General features: G+C 39.9%; 1 protein-coding gene across 1 annotated transcript in view; it reads left to right on the top strand.

Moving 5' to 3' along the window:
• LOC121377161 (fibrinogen C domain-containing protein 1-B-like) overlaps positions 1–13046 on the top strand; it is a 36859-nt gene extending 23813 nt beyond the window's left edge. Inside the window, exons 6-7 of the mRNA XM_041505067.1 lie at positions 12841–12956; positions 12996–13046. Of these exons, the coding sequence (XP_041361001.1) occupies positions 12841–12908 (68 nt within the window). The 3' untranslated portion in view covers positions 12909–12956; positions 12996–13046. The remainder of the gene's footprint in view (positions 1–12840; positions 12957–12995) is intronic.
• The last annotated feature ends 5523 nt before the right edge of the window (positions 13047–18569 follow it).

Consider the following 18569-nt stretch of genomic DNA (forward strand, 5'->3'; position numbering starts at 1 on the left):
TTGAAATTTAAGAATCTCCTTTCTGAAAACTACCCTGACATATGTAAATATGCAGTAAGGTTATTCATATATATTTATTAAAAAATAATAATAATAAAAATTAAAGTAAATTAAAATTAAAATTTTCATATGAAAAGAAAACCCACAATAATCAGTTAGACATATTAAATTGTCATATCTACATTAGAAGGTGTTTATTCAGCTCAAATATACATTAACCAACATATATGTGATGTAATGTACCATATTAAATGAAAAGTACCTTTGGTGGATGATATCCATGTACCCTCGGTAGTTAGGTACCATACTGTAAAATCCACCCTTTTGAAATGTGAAGGATCTCCTTTTCTGAAAACTACTTCTGACATATATAGTAAATATGCAGTAAGATTATTGACATCTTGTTACAATTTTTTTTTTTTTTTACATAAACCTTTCACGCATGAAAATAAAACCTACCCTGATCAGTTAAATAATAGATTAAGCCATCACATTCATATTGAATTGTCATGTCTACATTAGACGGTGTTTACGTAGCTGAAATATACATTAGCCAATATATACTCTTCAAAAGAAGAAACGCAAAACCACATTGTCGTAACATTTGGAGAATTGATTTAATTATTGAATGGTGAGTCCGATAATTACCAAATGTTGCAGGATTGTTCACAATTCACTCTAGTCCATTATGAGTAAGTGATAGGACACACCACCAAGGTCAAGGTCATCTGGAGTCAATACCGGGTGTGGCCTCCGCGTGTGTTGACAACTGCCTGGCACCGCCTGCCCATTGAAGCAACCAGAGTACGGATGACGTCCCGGGGGATGGTGGCCCACTCGGCCTGCAAGGCTGCTGCCAGCTCGGGCAGGGTCTGGGGCTGTGGTTGTCGCTGTCGGAGGCGTCGGTCCAACTCGTCCCATAGATGCTCAATTGGGTTCAAATCCGGTGATATCGATGGCCAAGGAAGGACATTAATGTTGTTGTTCTGTAGGAAAGCCGTTGTGAGACGTGCTGTGTGAGGCCTGGCGTTGTCATGTTGGAACACTGCGTTGGCGTTGGCCATAACTGGAACGATGTGTGGCCGGAGGATCTGGTCAATGTAGACCCTGTGCATTCAGGTTGCCCTGCACGTGGACCAGGTCAGTTCTGCCAGTGTGTGAGATGGCTGCCCACACCATGACACTACCCCCGCCGAATCTGTCCACTTCCTGCACGCAGTTTGCCGCATAACGTTCACCACGGGACGCCTATACACGCGACATCTTCCATCATGACGTCGGAGCAGAAATCGGGACTCGTCACTGAACCACACCTGTCTCCATCGCAGTTGAGGCCATTGTCGATGAATCTGACACCACTGCAGTCGGAAGTCGACGGTGTTGTGGTGTTAAGATGACACCTCGAACTGGACGTCGGCACGAATTCCTACCTCACGTAGGCGGTTCCGTACGGTCTGGTCGGATATCCTGCGCAAACCTGGTATTGCTGCGGCTGTGGAGGTGGCAGTAGTCAATCGTTCCCGAAGGTTGCGTACCCGGATGTAGCGGTCCTGCCCGGGGGTAGTGACCCGTGGTCGACCGGATCTAGGGAGGTCACGTGTTGATCCATGTTGCTGGTAACGGTCCCACAATCTGGAGATGGTGCTTGGGGACACATGGAATGCCCTGGCAACGGCCGTTCTGGATTCGCCTGCGTCTAGTCGGCCGATGGCATTGTTTCTCTGCGGTTCACTGAGACGTGGCATGTCCTGGATTGTCAACTGTCTGCCAGATACAGAGGCCAGGCAAGCGAACACCCTGCACTTTTATACTGTCGGTGTTCATGTTGCACGTGCAGACAACGCACGTGCAGTGGTGACATGGTTTGCACGTGGCTGCGTTTTTGCGAATATTCACATTTTGGAACTTTATTGTACAGTAGCTGCGTTTTATCGAATGTAACCGTGGGAATGTGTTTGGGACATGCAAGACCTTATATTCACCCAAAGCATGAACCGGTTGGAAACATAAAAGGAGTTTAACCCATTTGTACCCCTTTTGCGTTTTTTTTTTTTGAAGAGTATTGTAAAGTAAATAACATTAAAGGAAAACTACCCTGGTGGATAATATCCATGTCCCTCGGTATTAAGTATGGTAAAATCCACGCTTTTGAAACTTTTAAGGATCTCCTTTCTGAAAACTACTCCTGAATAAAGTAAATATGCAGAAGGTTATTATATCATTTCTTTTTAAAAATTAAAATTAAAATTTTAATTGAAAAGAATATCTACCCTGATCTTTAGATAATGGATTAAAGCCATCATGTTTCTATTGAATTGTATGTCACATTAGAAGGTGTTTACTTAGCTGAAAATAACATTAGCCAACTTTGCAATGGTATCCATATTAAAGAAAAAGACCCTCGGTGGATGATACCATTACCCTGGTGTTAAGTACCTAAAACCACCCTTTTAAATTTTACGTGTCTGTTTTCTGAAAACTACCACTGACAGGAGTAACCATACGTAAGATTATTAATTACTTAAAAAATAATTAATTTTTAATGGAAAATGTAAATGCCTATAATAAACTACCCCGATCATTAATAGGATGAAATTATATTCATATTTAATTTTCAGTGCTAATTTTGGAGGGGCCGGACGTAGCCCACTGGTAAAGCAATGGTGGTCTAGGATGTCCTTTTTATTGGACATTGGTTATTTCTTATTACGCCGGCACCACAACGGGAAATGTATATCAAAGCCGTGGTATGGTGCATATAAAAGATTAACTGCTCATGAAAAAAATAGTGGGTTTCCCTCTAAGACTATTGTCAGAATTTTCCAAATGTTTGACATCCAATGAATCATTGCTCTAGTGGTGTCGTTAACCAAAACAAAAAAATGTTTACTTAACATAGTATTTCACAACCAACATTTATTCAACTTGTTTCCGGCTTATATTCAATTAAGGTGGTTTCTGCTAGTTGGTTAGTGGTTAGGGAAGGAAGAGGGGTAGTACCTTACACCCTACATTGAGTCCTTAAACTTGCTCTGGGCTGGAGCCGGTACGGGGGTTCGAACCCTTCCACCAGCCGTAGTCCGATGGCTTAACCCTGTACTACCGAGTCCAGTCACCAACACACACAACACACACACCCACACAACACACTCACATACCACGCCGTTGTATGTATGTTGTTGTATGTTGTATTTTTACAGTTGAAGTATATTAAAGGAATGAAACCTTCAGTGGTACTTTATTCAAACATTTAATAAAAAATCATACTTTAAAAAAAAAAAAGAAATCTCCCTATCACTTAATAATTGATTAATTTGTGTCTCAAAGTAGATTTTTACTGTAGGAAATATACATTGCCAAGAATGGTAATTTGTTACACACATGGATATTCATGTGTACTTGGTAGGAGATAATGTATTCATAATCCAATACTGAATCTTAAATTTAAAATTTTCCAAAAACCTACCGTAACTAGCGTTTTGTTGTTGTTTATTTTTATTTAGGCCAACACCATAAACGCCTGATTCGTTCTCTTTTTGGGGGGTGTGGGTGTCTTGTTGTGTTTATTGCAGTTTGCCATAGCTATGTATTTTGGGTGCGGGTGTCGTTAAACACTTCATATATTTTTGAGTGTATTCGGGGGATTTTTTTTTTTTTTTTTTTTTTTTTGGACTTTATAAACATAAGGGATGTGTCAGACGTGCATTACAATTTTGACGTTTAGGATAACCGTAACCACTTGTGTAAAAATTCATCAAAATATCGGCGGGATTATCACACCCAGAAGAAGTAGAAGGAAAACAACAAACAACGGACATTGATATACGATACGTAACCATCGAATACACAATTTATTAACCACATGTATATTATTAAATACTGGTTACATTAATATCTACCGTTGGAATACTTTATATGGTATACACCAGAAACATTACTCGATGTCCGTTAAAATCGCGATGTCTATCAAACAGTTTGATCATTGATATTCAGGTAGACGCTAAATGGTGACGACTCTCAGTGTCTACGATTGTAGTCTCTTCCGTCTTCCGCACGGCACAGGACAGTACGTTCTTAAACCAATGCGTCATTCATAAAACGCAGACTAAAATTGAAAGTTATGCACCTTGTCGTGCGCTACCTGCCAAGCGTTCCTGAAATTGACGATTCAATTATTCAGTCTTTGTGTTAGTTATACTTTACCACAGGGCACAGTAACAAGGCGGATTCAGATGCTAAATACTAACTATTTCAAAAGAACGTAATAACCTCTAATAAAACGTGTACAATTGCACCCATATAATCTTGTAAGGTATCAAATCGTTAGTGTTATGAAGGAATGGCTAGGTTGATTTAGTTATTTTCCATTAGGCCAGTACAACGAAACATTCGGTAGTGCAATATTTAAGATAGCATCGATTAACATATAGTCATTAAGTTCATTTGAAGGACGATTGTTTCAGAAGTGAGCAAGTTGTTTGGAAATTATAGTTGGTTTGTATATTTACATGTCTGATCAAATTCAAACAATTTGGGGGAGCTAGGTTAAATTCACAGTTCAGTATTCAACTGTAAAATCAATTAGATTTGAAATTTCGTTTTATAGCAGATATATAGACTTGATTTTTTCAATATTGAAGGCACGCAGACGCAAGTAGGCGCACACGTGCGTTTTTTGCGGCGCACGATGCGTTAATTCCTGGTGAAATTTCTAAATCGAGAATCAGCGCTGACATACATATTTTAGATTTTTAATAAAAACAACTTATGTAATTCAACAGGGCAGGTGTCTGGTCTGTGCTCGTGGCAGTAACCTGGTTAATTATACCTTGTGTTCTGTCACCGGTTTTATAGATTAAAGTCGTGACAGCGTCTGTTCAGTGACTTAATCTTTATGTTCTAGGGGCGGACCGAGGGGACACCTCGGGTTCATCTCGTTGCTCTTCCGGGTGCGTTTCGTTCTTTACGGCGGGCTGGATATGCAAAACTTTCCTCAACTACTTCAATAACTACCCCCTAAAGGGGCCTGTTGTGTCACTCTACTAGTGGCACAACACTGGATAATAATCTTCTACAGCTGAGTCACTCTCCAAGTGACACTCCACTAATAGTTCACCATTTGTAATTAAACTGCTTACCATGACTGGATCGAGCTACGGTTGGACACGGTGGGGGGGGGGGGGGGGGGGGAGACGGGGGTATGCCGGTGGTTAGGTTTTTTTGGGGGTCATAGGGCGTAGGCGGTTTGGCCTGAGGTTCAGTGAAGGTTTAAGAACGCAGTCGAAATTTATTAATGTCCCCTCTCCCTATTTTATTATTTTGATATTAATTTTCTACATTTCCAAATTGTCCTAATATTTAGGTTTTTCCTGCCCCAAGTCAGACCACCGATCATATCGGAAGCCGGACTCGGGGTAGGCGAGTTCGAAACCATAGAGGTATAGGAGCACGTTAAAACCGTATCTAAGTCTAAGTTGTAAAATTCGTAATCGCCCTTAGTCAATAAAGATCGCCACGGGCGACTGGGCAACTGCTAATTTTCAACCATGATTTAATATTTCAGATAGTAATCACTAATTCAAGTTCAAGTTCTTTATTTGCTTTGAGTTTTACAACTCATCAGCTGGATACATAACATAAATAATACAACATAGTTATACAAAATACACACGTGTGTTGAGGCCCATTTTGTAATAAACGACCCATTTTGTAATATGTACCCATTTTGTAATAAAAAACGACCCATTCTGTAATAAACGACCCATTTTGTAATATGTACCCATTTTGTAATAAAAAACGACCCATTTTGTAATATGTACCCATTTTGTAATAAAAAACGACCCATTTTGTAATAAACGACCCATTTTGTAATATGTACCCATTTTGTAATAAAAAACGACCCATTTTGTAATATGTACCCATTTTGTAATAAAAAACGACCCATTCTGTATTAAACGTAGGTACCCATTTTGTAATAAAATCGGACCCATTTTGTAATAATAAATAGGTGCCCATTTTGTAATAAAAAAATGCCCATTCTGTAATAAAGGCTTAAAACGTCAGATTACAACATAGGTATAGGCCTTTGTTTAATATATACAAAGTGAAATAATATTAAACTTTGTGTTTAGATTTATTTCGATGGTCGATGGTTCGCCTGGGATACGAAATTTCTAACGCTAACCCCCTAAATATACATTGTTTTTTTCTTGTTCCAACCAGTGCTATTCGGTTGGGGTATGAAGAACCAAGTATGTTCTACAGCTGTGTATCAAAAATAGTAGCTGTGTGGGTAGTCTGTATCATAATTATCGGAACAGCAACAGTTGATTAAAATACTTTGTGATGTTAAAGAAGCATACATTAAAGATTTAATTAATATGATAAGTATATTAGTTTGGCATAAAAAATTATAAGTTAAGGCACTCTCTTGTCTAAAAGCTACTAGTTGTGACTTTTCTTTTATACTGTTTGTGAATGTAATACTTTTATGCATGTAGGTAACATTAGTTTATATATTTCATTGTATTATACCTAACATGAAAACCAAAAGCGTATAATTGATGAATATAATAATTGAATTCTCTTGTGCGTTTATACATACTGTGTATATATGCTGTGCTGATAAGCTTACAGCTTAAAGCAATAAAATAATTGAATTGAAACACATATACATTTAAAACAGGAGATGATTATTTTGTCGTGCATTGATTATACTCTCCGTATGGATGAAAATTTGGATCCTAGCTAAAATAATACAAAGGTGAATGAATACATAGACCACAATCCAATGAATGCAAATGTAAGCTGCAAATTTTTGTACCCCAGCCCTTGAATTCTCCTTAATTTGAATCAGTTTACTTTTAACTAAATGTTGTTTATTCGTACTATAGATTACACATCAATTTTCTTTTTTCAGATCCTTTGATAAAGTAGCGCTAAAGCGGCAAGTTGAAAACATAATATTTTGATGTTCCTTCTGAACACGTTGATTGAAGGACGGTTTCTTTTGAAAACGCGAGCACACCAGGATGAAAGACAACAAAATATTGAAACCTAATTTCTTTGTACTTGATTATTTCTTTTCATTTGTTTTAGGATTCGTCGTCATTGTAAACATGTTACTTGGTTATTCTGTAATATTATTACACTGTATATATTTAAAATGTTCATATTTATGGATTATTAGCAAATGTACATAGAAGTTTAGAAAGAAATATATATATATATATATATATATATATATATAATATATATATATATATATATATATATATATATATATATATATATATATATATATATATACCTAATATTGCCGGTAACCATAACAAAAGAAGAATAAGAATAAGAAAGGCAGGTGTGGATATATATATATATATATATATATAATATATATATATATATATATGCATTCAAGACCGCATATGAGCACATAGTCAGGCGACAAATTAAAGTACAGTGTAAGCGGTAAATCGGTTAATGGACAGTACCTGTACACAATAATTGTAGAATTAACTTCCATAACCATCGGCTGAATGATCACATGTCTTTTATGTGTATTGTTCACTTTCTCGTGGTGGGTGGGGGATGGGGTAGGGCGGCTGGGGTGTGTGGGGAGGGAGTGTCAGTGGGAAATCACTTTTGACGGATACTAGTTTAAGTGTATTTCAGCTTAAGTAGTCGATTAAACCCACTATTTTTAATCAGCTGCTACGGCTTTTACAACACATAAATGTAGGTTACTTTCTCTTACACATATCTACACTTAGATTATAATGTAACAGTCGTGGCGTAATGGGGGGTGGAGGAACTGGTTGGAACGGTAAAAAGCCCAATTGACGTGTTCACCGAGAAGGTTCTATCCTGTTACCCAAGTCCCCCAGTCGAACGTTCAACCGATTAAGCTAGATCCCGCCCCGATCATGATAGATAATACCACACGATGGGTATTTTATATGCACTTTTCCATAGTCAGGATAGTACATACCAGGGCTTTTAGTATACCGGTTTTAGGGTACTGGTTGGAACAGACAAAAAACCCAATTTGTGTGTCTACAGAAGTTCGATCCTGCGACACAAGCACCTCAAGCGAGCGGTCTGGAGTAATGGATGAACGGGAAAACTGAATAGGTTCACTTACAGAATCAACCTTAACACATATTCGTACCCCTGACGAACTCCCAACCACTGAAAAAAATCTAAACACAAAGTTTAAAATTATTTCAATTTGTATATATTTAACATCTATGTCGTATTCTGACGTTTTAAGCCTTTATTACAGAATGGACATTTTTTTTATTACAAAATGGGTACCTATTTTTTATTACAAAATGGGTCCGATTTTATTACAAAATGGGTACCTATGTTTATTACAGAATGGGTCGTTTTTTATTACAAAATGGGTACTTATTACAAAATGGGTCGTTTTTTATTACAAAATGGGTACATATTACAAAATTGGTCGTTTATTACAAAATGGGCCTCAACACACGTGCAAAACAATGATGGGTGTGGTTTATATATAATCATGGACAAATGAAGTGATATAAGTTACATTTATTACATTAACTATTATCTCTAATTGTGTTCGCTTGCACTAAATATTTGCCTAGGTTATTCAATTCCTTATTGTTACCGGTGGTTAATAACTGTGTAAAACGATACACACTTGGCCTCTTATAATAATAAATTTTTATATATATTTTTTTTTTATAATACACACACTACATGAAGAAACCAGTCAGCACCTACGTATTTAACTAGTACATTATTGAAAGGGTGGGGGGCGCTGTCGGGTTTTTTCCTGTACTGTGTGTATTATTGGTTAATATGTGAAATATTTGTTATCGGCCAACTCGGAAATGATCATTGTAATGGTATTTAGCGTTAAACATAGGTGTTTTTTTTATTAGAGCGGAAATCTTTGCCTACCGTGTTTTCGCCATTCTCTTAAGGCCGTCCAATTGTCCGTATAGCTTTCAAACGGCAGAGTACCCGGGCTAACAGAAATGTTAAAGTTTGTTTTGTTTAACGAAACCACTAGAGCACACTGATTAATATTAATTTTGGTTATTGAATGTCAAACATTTGGAATTCTGACACATAGTCATCAGAGGAAACCCGCAACGCTAAATCCAAATTAAACCAATTAAGGTTCAAGCACGCTGTCATGGACACACACCTCAGCTATCTGGGCTGTCTGTCCATGACAGTGGGTTAGTTGTTAGTGGTTAGTAAGAGAGAAGAGGGTGTAGTGCTCTTACACCTACCCATTGAGTCGTTAAAACTCTAAAATCCAAGGTATTTGTTCAAGATCCGTGCTAATACACGTATTTCAGGCGCGATAATTTGGAAGGTTTTTTCTTGTATTAAGATAATGAAAATGGTAAGTAGAAGGTGATAGATGAGAATGTTCAATGAAAGTGTGATCCAGCTTTGACGAGATTTGAACCACTGTCGCCCCCCCCCCCCCTATTTTTGGCTAAAATAATATATATTACACAATACACATAAAATGCAAACTTATCCCAAACACTAGTCAAGAACCTTTAAATTCTAGTTTCAAAAACAACAACGGGTACTGCCCTCTCCCCCCCCCCCTCCCCCGTTAAAAAATGCTGGATCCGCGCCTGCATTTATATGTATAAACCAAACTGTTGCAAATTGTTCTTGGTTCTGTCGCATTTGTACTGGGCTAACATTGACAAATCACTGGCATCTATTTCTGTGAATACGCTGGCCATGACATACCGGCCTCGGTGGTGTCGTGGTTAGGCCATCGGACACAAGGCTGGTAGGTACAGGGTTCGCAGCCCGGTGTAGCATTTAATTTGCACTCCCCAAGAATATGCACTCCCCAGTCATTATTATACGTATAATTTGCACTCCCCTCGTTATTATTATACGTATAATACGCACTCCCCTTTAATTATTTGCACTCCCCTAGTTATTATTGTACATATAATGTGCACTCTCCACTACTATGTTTGAATACTTCAATGAAAGAAAAAGAAAGAAATGTTTTATTTAACGACGCACTCAACACATTTTATTTACGGTTATATGGCGTCAGACATATGGTTAAGGACCACACATATTTTGAGAGGAAACCCGCTGTCGCCACTTCATGGGTTACTCTTTCCGATTAGCAGCAAGGGATCTTTTATTTGCGCTTCCCACAGGCAGGATAGCACAAACCATGGCCTTTGTTGAACCAGTTATGAATCACTGGTCGGTGCAAGTGGTTTACACCTACCCATTTTGTTGTTGTTGTTTTGGGGTGGGGGGGGTTTTGGGGGGTGGTATACATATATATGTAGTGTATAGTTTTATTTTCATATCCTTTTTTGTTTTGTATGTTTTATTTTTATATTTATTTGTAGGTATTTCAACGAAGGGAAGATGGATCTGAACATTTCTATCGAACATGGGAAGACTATTTGAATGGGTTCGGCAAGTTGTCCAAAACAATTTGGCTAGGTAATACTTTTCTTAGCCCCCCCTCCAAAAAAAAGAAGAAGAAAAGAACACGAAAAAGGCGGTCTCTTATCAGACCAAAGTTCTCTCTGTCTCTCTCTCTGTCTCTGTCTCTGTCTCTCTCTCTCTCTCTCTCTCTGTCTTTCTCTCTCTCTCTCTCTCTCTCTCTCTCTCTCTCTCTCTCTCTCTCTCTCTCTCTCTCTCTCTCTCTCTCTCTCTCTCTCTCTCTCTCTCTCTCCACTTCTCCACTTCTCCACCTTTTTTCGTTAGTAGCAAGGCAATTTTATATGCAACATCCCACAGACAGGCCTTTGATGCCAGTTGTGGTGCACTGGCTGGAACGATAAATAACCCGCTAACAGGGATCGATCCTAGACCGACCAGGCATCAGGCGAACGCTTTACAAACTCTTTGTTGTGGGCTACAGTGGCGATGCGGGTATGTGACGTGACTTCTGTATCTACAGTGTTTAAGTTGAAACAGATTATTCAATATTTGGTGAAACATGTTTGAAAATATCTCTTCTATTCTATTTACGTGTTTGTTAGGTAAACTGCTGCAAAATAAATGGAAGACATACTCGCGTTTATCGTCTTGGGAGTGGCAGTCCTCTTAAAATCCCACCCCCATCAAAAACACCAAAAGAAATCCTCCACTTGACAGTGTATGTTTCATTAAGGCAGTCAAAATATCACTTAACCTCTTGTGCCGAGATATGACTTTAAATACGTTATGATATAAGACCGGGCGAGGGGCGGAGGTGGAGGTGGGAGGTACATATTACAGTTTTGATTATGAATAAGAGAGAGAGAGAGAGAGAGAGAGAGAGAGAGAGAGAGAGAGAGAGAGAGAGAGAGAGAGAGAGAGAGAGAGAGGAGAGGGAGAGAGGATTTTAAATATTCAGGAACCAATTTCATAAAACATTAAACAAGGTTATTTTGGGGACTAGCAATTATATCCGTCGTACGTTTACATACGTTTGGAATCTGTTTCACGCAGAAAATTGCGTCATTTCGGAAAATCGACCAATGGAAGTACAAAAGAAAATGAAATATGTATTCTTCAAATTATATTAATTGTACAGTACAGTTAGCAACAACACTAATTGTGGTTTAGTCGTAGATTTACGGTCACATGCAAAACTAGTTTTATGATGTTTCGTGAAATTTTGTTTTGTTTATTTTGTTTAATGACAACACTAGAGCCCATTAATTTATTGAACATCGGCTATTGGATGTCAAACATTTGGTAATTTGTGACACGTAGTAATAGAGTAAAAAAGCTAAGATTTATTAAATAGCTGCAAGGGATCTTTTATATGCACCATCCTTCAGACATGATAGCACATACCACGGCTTTTGATATAGCAGTAATGCTGAACGGAAAAAAAAACCCAATCAGATAATCATGGGTCCACTGAGCTGGTTCGATCCCATGACACAAGCATTGCATGCGAGCGCTCTACCGACTGAGCTAAATACGGCCCTCTTTGAAATTGGTTCCAGATTACAGAAACTGAATGCGTTTGTATTTTGTAAAATGACATTGAGGGTGGTGACAGGGCTGGCTCAGATTACAGAGGTGGGGTAGGGATGGCTCAGTTTACAGAGGTGGGGTAGGGATGGCTCAGTTTACAGAGGTGGGGATAGGGCTGGCTCAGATTAGAAATTTGTATGAAGTTTATACGAGTATGGATACAAAAAACAGACAGCTTGTTAAGAATGACTTGCTTTCTATTTTAGGTGACAGTTTCTCGAGGCATAATGGATTCATGTTCAGTGGCCGGACAGCTGTTCTGAGGTATTTGGTGGAGGTTGGTGGTATGAACAGTGCCATGAATCTAACCTCAACGGCCACTACCTAAGGGGAAACCACACTTCCAACGTAAACTGGGAAGCGTTTAGGTAGTACTAAACCAAATAACTTCCGGCTGGGTCAAAGTTCGAGGTGCACCCAACTTTTGATAGAGAAGTGAACACCACAAGTCCTGTGATTGGTTATAAATGTGAGTGTGTTGGTTGTACAAAAATAATTGTTTCATCTGGGTAAAATAAATATGCAATTTTATTTCATCTAGTACCAATGTGACAAGTAGCCGTGTGCTTGAAACATGTGTGGGGTACCTGTAAACAAAAGTACTCGAATTTTGTGCGGAACTAGGGTTGTTATAGACGCTACCCGTTATCTCAGAAACAAGCAGCTTGACCCCCAATTTTTTCTGATTCACTTTAAGTGTGAGGGGTAGTAGTATTTATATCCGTGAGGTTTATGTCGATTGATACGCTGCAGGTAGGAGTTTTAGCCACATATGTTACTATTGTCTTCTATGGGATTTGATTTGGTAGTATACAACCTTTAGAGGTTACCACCACTCGATGAGGAAAGTGGAAATGAAAATCCGACCAATGAAGAACCTTCTTAAAGAATAAGACGAACAATCAAAACGACAAGAACAAAACGATCCCCCCCCCCCCCCCAACACACACAACACACACACACACACACACACACATACACCATCCTACTAAAGCAGCACCCTCTTACAGACAAATCCAAACCTATGCAAACTCAAAACAAAAAGAAAAAGAAAACGATAAACAATAAACTAGCCAATAAACAAAACAAGCAAGAGAGCAAACAAACGGAGAAAAAGAAACACATCAAAATCAACAACAAACAAAACAAACAAACGCACACACCCAAACAACCAATATAAAAAATATATATATAAATTCCAACCACCACCCCTCCCCATTTTGACAATAAATCGCAATGAAGAAAATAACTGTTTTGTGTTTCATTCTTAATATAATTATACTATTCGTTGTTTAATAATGTAGGTTTAATGTATACTACTCAAAAGAATTTAAGGGTCAACAATTTATAACCAAATAAGTTTCAGAGTGTATTAGATTGATGATGTAAACTACACCAAAAATTTAATTTATTGTTCCATATTTACAAAAAACCACAAATAAACGTCACGGTATACAAGAAAGTCACATGACATGCTGTCAAAGTTGAAGGTTGTCAAACATGGATTTTACACATTAGAACATTCGTTTAATAGTGTGTGAATCCACCCCTGGCGCGAATACACTCGACACATCGTTGCCTCATGCTGTTGATCAGACGTCTGAAGAAACTCTTGGGGAATGGCCTGCCACTCTGCCATAAGAAGTTGACCCAGATCATGAAGGTTGGCCGGATAGGGGCATGGTTATCCCGAACTCTCCTGCCTAATTCGTCCCAGGCGTGCTCTGTTGGGGGCCAAGTCAGGCGAATATGCTGGCCAATCCATCCTGGCGATACCTTGTTGTCTGAGAAAATCCGTTACCACCCTGGCGCGGTGGGGTCTGGTATTGTCATCCTGCAGAACTGCCCCGCCGCCAATCTGCCGAAGGCCTGGGAGAACCAACGGCCGGATAATCTCATTCAGATAGCGGATTCCATTCAGATTGCCATCCACCACATAGAGGGGGGTCCTGTGGTGGATAGAGATGCCGCCCCACACCATGACGCTGCCACCACCGAACCGGTGACGTTGTCTAACGTTAACGTCAGCGAAGCGCTACCCAGGATGTCTGTAGACACGAACCCGACCGTCGTTGAACTGGAGACTAAACCTGGACTCATCAGTGAACATCACTCGACCCCACTGAACACGTTGCCACCGCAGATGAAGTGTGCACCAGTGACGTCTGGCCGTTCTGTGACGTGGTAGGAGTGGTGGTCGAACAGCCTGGCGACGGCAGCGTAGATTATTGGCTCTCAGACGATTGAGTATGGTTTGATCAGACACTCGAGTTACAGTCGCAGTCCGCAGATTGTCACGTAATCGGCGTGCAGTGGTTGTGCGTTGAGCCATATTGGTGATGTAGCGGTCCTCTCTATTTGTAGTGCTTCGGGGTCTTCCCGAACGTGGACGATTTCGAACAGAATTCGTTGCTTGGTACCGTTGCCACAGTCGGACAACGACACTCTGACTGACACCAAGTCTCAGAGCAACATTTCTTTGCGTATTGCCATCCTGAAGCCAAGCAATAGCCCTTCCTCGATCTTCGATAGTCAGTTGACGTCGTACCATTGTCAAATTTGGAGTGTACACCGTACACGAACGCAAGCTCCAATTATATGGAAATTCAGCATTGGGAACATGGAATACATATGCAAAGCGTGCAAATGAAGCGCTTTGTGAAAAAGCAAGTTATGGGCACTTAGCAGACCTTTCGCCCTAATTTACGTGCAAATGTAAACATGTTTTCGCCATTAGAACTAGTCGACAATGTCAATGACAGTGGATTTTAATTCATTTATGGGTTGCTTAGACCCACTTTCGTCAAAATGGAACAATACCATGCGTGACATTATGGTCTAGCTAACATAATTGACATTCAGAAAATAATGTCGAAAATATCGTCTGACCCTTAAATTCTTTTGAGTAGTATAGAATATCTCTCTCTCTCTCTCTCTCTCTCTCTCTCTCTCTCTCTCTCTCTCTCTCTCTCATATATATATATATTGGGAAAAAATGGCTGCTTAAATCAGGTCTATATATATGCCTCCATGTACGTTGTGTATAGTATGCGTATGTACGTAATGTATACTTGATATATACATATATATATATATATATATATATATATATATATATATATACTAGGCGGCAATAAAAACGCAATCTCGGAAATGATCATGGTTTATTTTATTATGCGAGATCCCACAAAAATGAAACTGATACCACCAGTGAGACCAACCACTGGCCCATCTGACTGGCACTGTCAGCCGCCAACAGTGAATCGCGCATAACGTCTCTGGCGATGTCAACGTCATGGGGGTCAGTATTTCGTGTGACCTCCATGTGCTGCGGTGCACGCCTGCAGCCTTCTAGGCATGGACATGCACAGGCGCCTCACCACACGTCGTGGGATGGCTGCCCAGTGATGCTGCAATGCCTGCTGCAGCTCAGCGAAGTTCTGTGGTGGATTCGGTTGGTTTTGAACACGACGTCCCAGCTCGTCCCACATGTGCTCTGTTGGGTTCATGTCCGGGGAAACTGCTGGCCAGTCCAACACAGTGACATGGTGGGCACGAAGTAACGCCTGTGTACGCCTGGCAGTGTGCGGCCGAGCGTTGTCTTGCTGGAAGACGAGCCTGTTTCCGCCATGCCGTCTCATCAATGGGAGGAGGACCGGCCGCAGGATGTTGTCGACGTAGTGTTGCGCATTAAGGTTTCCCTGTACCACCACGAGTTCGGACCGGAAGTCAGCATTGATGGCGCCCCAAACCATGACTCCGCCGCCCCCGTAGCGGTCCCTCTCCAGAACACAGGCCTGCGCGACACGTTCTCCACGACGGCGGTAAATGCAACGACGTCTGTCCGTGACACTCACGTTAAATCTCGATTCATCCGAGAAGATGACATCTCGCCATCTCCTGGGTCGCAAATGCCCACCATTCCTGGCCCATAAGAGTCTTGCTTGACGATGTCTGTGCAGGAGGATAAGGCCACGGTAGGGTCGGTGGCAATGCAGTCGTGCTGCGGCAAGACGTCTCCGGACAGTTCGGGCGCTGATGAGTCGTCCCCTGGTTCCCACTTCAGTCCTGGTAGTGCTTGCGGCTGTCAAAAACCGATTGCGCAGGTGCCGCAACCGTATGTTCCGGTGCTGTCTATTGGTCGTTACGCGTGGTGTGCCCGAACGACGGCGGTCATTGTCGGTCCCTGTCGTCTGATATCGGTTGAGGAGCCGATTAATGGTTGACGGGTGCACGTGGAACCGTTGTGCTACCCGCAATTGCGAGTTTCCGGCATTCAACAAGCCAATGGCTTGATTCCGATCGGCGTTGTTCAACCGAGGCATCGTGTAGGAGTGAGATACTCATTGCCACCCGCGTGTTCTGAGTGTGCCCGGGTATCAGGAAATGCACGTGCAAAGTGTTATTTCGCCAAGTGGTTGCGTGTGCGCGATTTACCGGATAATGCGTTTTTAGCGTTGTTCCCCTTATGTTGGGAACAGGCCGGAAGTCGACCTTTACATGCTGCTGAAGGTTCCATTAGACCAAATCAATTCCTATTGCCGATAATGTTAACGTTTACTAATAAAACTGATATAAGCAGCGTTTCAACACACCCAGTAAGTACAGCAATAGAAAGTGTGGCACCTCACATCTAATCTAGCTGCAAGAAAATGGGGGGTCACGTATCATTTAAGAGATTTAATTTATGTTTTTAATAGCAACCGTCATTTTTGCTGAAAATTGCAGTTCCATTTTTGGGGGTACCCCGCATTAGTTTCAACCTCTGGTATATACTGCATAACAACTGTATAACAAATAAAAGTGTATTTATTTATTGTCAATGGATAATAGTATTTGCACAAATAATCAATGTCACATATTACTACCAATCACACCCACAGCTGCTTTTACTCCGTAAATATTTGACGGTGCACGTCGAACTTTGACACGGTACTCTCTTCTTTGGTACTATGCAACCTGAAATAATGTGTACCACTGTACCATGTACATTGACGAATAGCGTCAACGAAGTCCAACCGGAACGTATATTATTTTGACAAAAGGAAATTGCGTTATTAATGGCGGCTAGTATATATATAATAATATATATATATATATATTATATATATATATATATATGTGTATCAAATATATATTACGTGTATATATATATATATATATATATATATATATATATATATATATATATATACTAGTATATATGTGTGTGTGTGTGTGTGTGTGTGTGTGTGTGTGTGTGTGTGTGTGTGTGTGTGTGTGTTTGTGTGTGTGTATACGTAATGTATACTTGAAATATATATATATTATAATATAATCGTAGTGCCTGGTAACCCACGTACAGATTACCACAAAATACATTAGCGTGTCGTTTTACAATAAACACATATAAAAAAAAATTGGTACACTAATATTAATAAACGTTCGAATTTGAAATTGTTCGCCACCTCCAGTTAAAGACATACAGTGATTTTTAACCACCAACTGCGGAATTTCGTAGATTTTTATTATTTACTTTAATTTTTAGCCGTTCAACGCTTCAGCCACATATATGCTCACAATTAGGTTGGGAATAATAGAGTGGATATACCGATCGGTGCCGCACGACAATACAAATTTAGAAACCGGAATGGTGTATAGTGCACGAGCGCCACCTGTCGGAAAGTCTCTGATAGTTTCCTATTTGGTTTGAGGGTATTCAGTTGAGCCCAGAGATCATGTTAGACTAAGTTGCTATGGGAAATTTAAAACAAATTATTACAATTCGGCACTTTATTGCAAAACGACATTTTGAAAAAAATGCATTAGCGTGTCGTTTTGCAATAAACTCGATTTTTGTTTTTTAATTATTTATTATTCATAAACGTTGGAATGGGAAATTGTTCGCCACCTCCAGTTAAAGACATACAGTGATTTTGAGATGATAAGAAAGTAGTTTTTTTTTTTAAAAGGCAGTTTATTGCAAAACGGCACTTTAGTGGAAATGCAGTATATGAAATTTCAAAAGTCCATTGATCAACCTTTTTTTAAAAAGATATTACAAATGTGGTTTGGTGGTATTCAATTGAGCCCAGAGATCATGTTAGAGTAGGTTGGAATCGGAAATTTGAGAAAAACAATTATTGCATTTCGGCACTTTACATAATTTTCTGCACAGGCGCCTGTTTGACTAAATATTTCGTTTGCTGCAAATTAATTAGACAACGACGCACAGTGTTTTCACTGATAACTCCTCGTCGACCTTGAACAGATGGCGCAGTCCTGGCAGCGTTCGGTCACGAATATGGAATGAATGAATGAATGAAAGAATGAATGGTTAATGACACCCCAGCATGGAAAATACATCGGCTATTGGGTGTCAAACTATGATAAATGGATCACGAATATGGAGGCGAACAATATGGCGATCTTGTCGTGGTGTCGTAACACGTCGTTGGCCTGGACGTGGACGGCCCCTGGTGGTTTCTGTCTGCTAGTATCTCCTTTGGAGTCTGGTGATTGTTGAATGGTGGCATCCAAACCGATGTGCGATGACTCTACTTGAAATGCCTTGA

The sequence above is a fragment of the Gigantopelta aegis genome, chromosome 7, assembly GCF_016097555.1.
Source record: "Gigantopelta aegis isolate Gae_Host chromosome 7, Gae_host_genome, whole genome shotgun sequence".
Classification (NCBI taxonomy): Eukaryota; Metazoa; Mollusca; class Gastropoda; order Neomphalida; family Peltospiridae; genus Gigantopelta; species Gigantopelta aegis.